The 2,685-nt window shown below is 62.1% G+C and overlaps 1 protein-coding gene across 1 annotated transcript in view; it reads right to left on the bottom strand.

Annotated features, from left to right (window-relative positions):
* MYOD1 (myogenic differentiation 1) overlaps positions 1 to 796 on the bottom strand; it is a 2,150-nt gene extending 1,354 nt beyond the window's left edge. Inside the window, exon 1 of the mRNA XM_021706879.1 lies at positions 3 to 796. Within this exon, the coding sequence (XP_021562554.1) occupies positions 3 to 582 (580 nt within the window). The 5' untranslated portion in view covers positions 583 to 796. The remainder of the gene's footprint in view (positions 1 to 2) is intronic.
* Positions 797 to 2,685: the final 1,889 nt, after the last annotated feature.

Genomic DNA, 2,685 nt, shown 5'->3' on the forward strand with positions numbered 1-2,685 from the left:
GCTGTAGTGCTCGCCGCCGCGGCCGGGGGGCAGCGGGCCCGGCGCGTAGAAGGCGGCGGCGGCGCCAGGGGGCGCGGCGTCCTGGTCGCGCAGCAGGGCCTGCAGACCCTCGATGTAGCGGATGGCGTTGCGCAGGATCTCCACCTTGGGCAGCCTCTGGTTGGGGTTGCTCGACGTGCAGCGCTTGAGGGTCTCGAAGGCCTCGTTCACTTTGCTCAGGCGGCGCCGCTCGCGCATGGTGGCGGCCTTGCGGCGGTCGGCGTTGGTGGTCTTGCGCTTGCACGCCTTGCAGGCCCACAGCAGGCAGCGACCCGCCTGGTGGTGCCCGCTGGGCGCGCGCACATGCTCGTCTTCGCGCGCGCCCGGGGCCGGGTGCACAGCCGCGGGGAAGTGCGAGTGCTCCTCCGGCTTCAGGAGCGCGCCCACGTGCACCAGGCGCGGGTCCAGGTCCTCGAAGAAGCGCAGGTCCGGGGAGTCGAAACACGGGTCGTCATAGAAGTCGTCTGCGGTGGCAAAGGAGCAGAGAGAGCCGTCGGGGCCCGTCAGGTCCACGTCGCGGAGCGGCGGCGACAGCAGCTCCATGTCCCTGCAGGGGGCGGCGCGGTCCCGGCCTCACCCGACCCCAGCGCCAGAGGCGCCCGGAACTTTTCGCCGCTCGGGAGTCCCGGATGCGCGGTAGCAAAGCGCCGGGAGTCGGAAGGCACACCCAGCTGCCTCCCCCTACCCCGCCCTGTCCCGTCCGGCCTGACTCGTGGCGAGGGAAGAGGCAGCGGCGCCCCGGGGCTTCCCCACCCCTAGCTTCGCGCCAGGCGCCCGGGGCTATTTATCCGTAGTAGCCTAAACGCCCCGGAGTCGGAGAGGGCAGCCGGGGGCGGGGGAGCCCGAGACCAATAGCAACCCAGCGGGGCGGAGCCTGGGGTCCCCTGGGTGGCCGCAGGGCCTAGAGCGCGGCCCCTCCCGCCTCTCGACACCAGCGCGCGCGGCGTCCCCTCCTCGGACAGGGAGGGGGGCAGAGACTCGCAACCGACGCGGCGGTCCCGGGCCTCGGGCACCCCTTTCCAAACCTCCCCGCTCCTCCTGGGTCCGCGGGATATGCTGGCTGTGCGGTCACCTCCGAGCTGACTTTGAGCCCTCCTCTACCCCCTGATTTGTGGGGGACCCAGGAGGAGAGAGGGGGAAGAAATGAGATCGGGAGAGATTTGGAGAGAGACGCCAGGCATTGGGGGTAGAGGCACACAGAGCTGAGACAGACGGTGAGATTCACCCGAAAGGGCTGGGAGACAGAAAGAGCCAGGGGCAGAGACAGTGAGAGCCGGCCAATCCCTGTCTGGGGAGTCGCTCCGAGGGTCGCAGGCCCAGCTCATCTTTCCTGGACGCTTAGGAGCCCAGCCGCACCTATACCGGAGTCGAGGATTGCCGCTAACGCTTCACGCCCATCTCTTCGAACTTGGGTCCCCACCGGTGCGGAACTTGCGCCCATCTCAACTTGCACGTTCCTGCAGCGGGGTGTCCGGTACCGTGGCCTCGGGTCTGAGCTGGGATGCCCCCTCGTCTGGGAGGAGAACTCAAGGGAAGTGCACTTTAAAGATCGCCACGGCCACGACTTGGCTGGAGGGCTCCCCTCGGAGCGGAGTCTTCCTGAGTGGAGTGTGTAGACCAAGAGTCCAGACTCCAGCGTTTCCCAACGGTGTGATTTTGTGAATGTCACTCCTCCTTCCTGAGCCTGTTTCCACATTTTATTTATTTAATTTTTTTGAGTCAAAAGTCTCGCTCTGTCACCCAAGGTGGAACGCAGTGGGACCCCCTTACTCTGGGTCTCACAGCCACCACATCCTTGATCTGCTGGACTCAGGCAATCCGTCGCCTCAGCCTTCCAAGTAGCTGGAACTACAGGTGTGCACCACCACACTTGGCCAATTTTTTTTAATTTATTGTAAAGACCAGGTCTCACCAAGTTGCCCAGAATGGTCTCAAACTTCTGGGCTCAGGCAATCCCTTCGCCTCCACCTCCTAAAGTGTTGGGATAACAGGAGTGAGCCACCATGCCTGGCCTGTTTCCACTTTATACATTTGGGGATAGCAATTTCTTGGAGTAATTGTGTGTGGGGGTGGGGGTGAGAATCTGAAGAGACCAAAGATGTGGAAGCCCCAGCTTCGTTGCAGGACTCAGCCAGCAAGAGGGCCTGCCCATCTTCAGCACTTGTTGGATGGCATGCCGGCAGACTTCTCGCCTGTGGTAAGGGACTCTGAGCCCTAACAGGGGCCCTAACAGGGGCTGGGGTCCTCCAAACCTCAGCTGGGTCTCTTCCCTACAGGCTGGAGAAGCTAGAAACAGGAGGAAGAGGCAAACACCCCCAGGGATCTCTGGCTCCCATACAAGCCTCAGGGTACTCCGCCCCCCAGGGGGCATCCCAGCCTCTTGGAGAAGGTGCAGTTCACACCGTCCTTTCAGCACCCTGGCTAGAAATCTCCCCTACACCCCCGCCTGGGTTTCCCCTCCTGGAAACCAGAAGTTAAACAAGGGTGATCTTTGTGACTTTCCCACTAACTTCTCATGTAATGCTTACATTGTAGGACGAGCGACAGACAATAAACAAATAAGCAAGCAGTTACACGATGCCAGAAGATTGTAAGCTTTATAAGAGAAATAAATCCAGGCAAGGGAGCAAAGTGAGGAGATTATTT

Source organism: Carlito syrichta, unplaced genomic scaffold (assembly GCF_000164805.1).
Source record: "Carlito syrichta isolate Samal-C Ts95f unplaced genomic scaffold, Tarsius_syrichta-2.0.1 Scaffold43704, whole genome shotgun sequence".
NCBI lineage: Eukaryota > Metazoa > Chordata > Mammalia > Primates > Tarsiidae > Carlito > Carlito syrichta.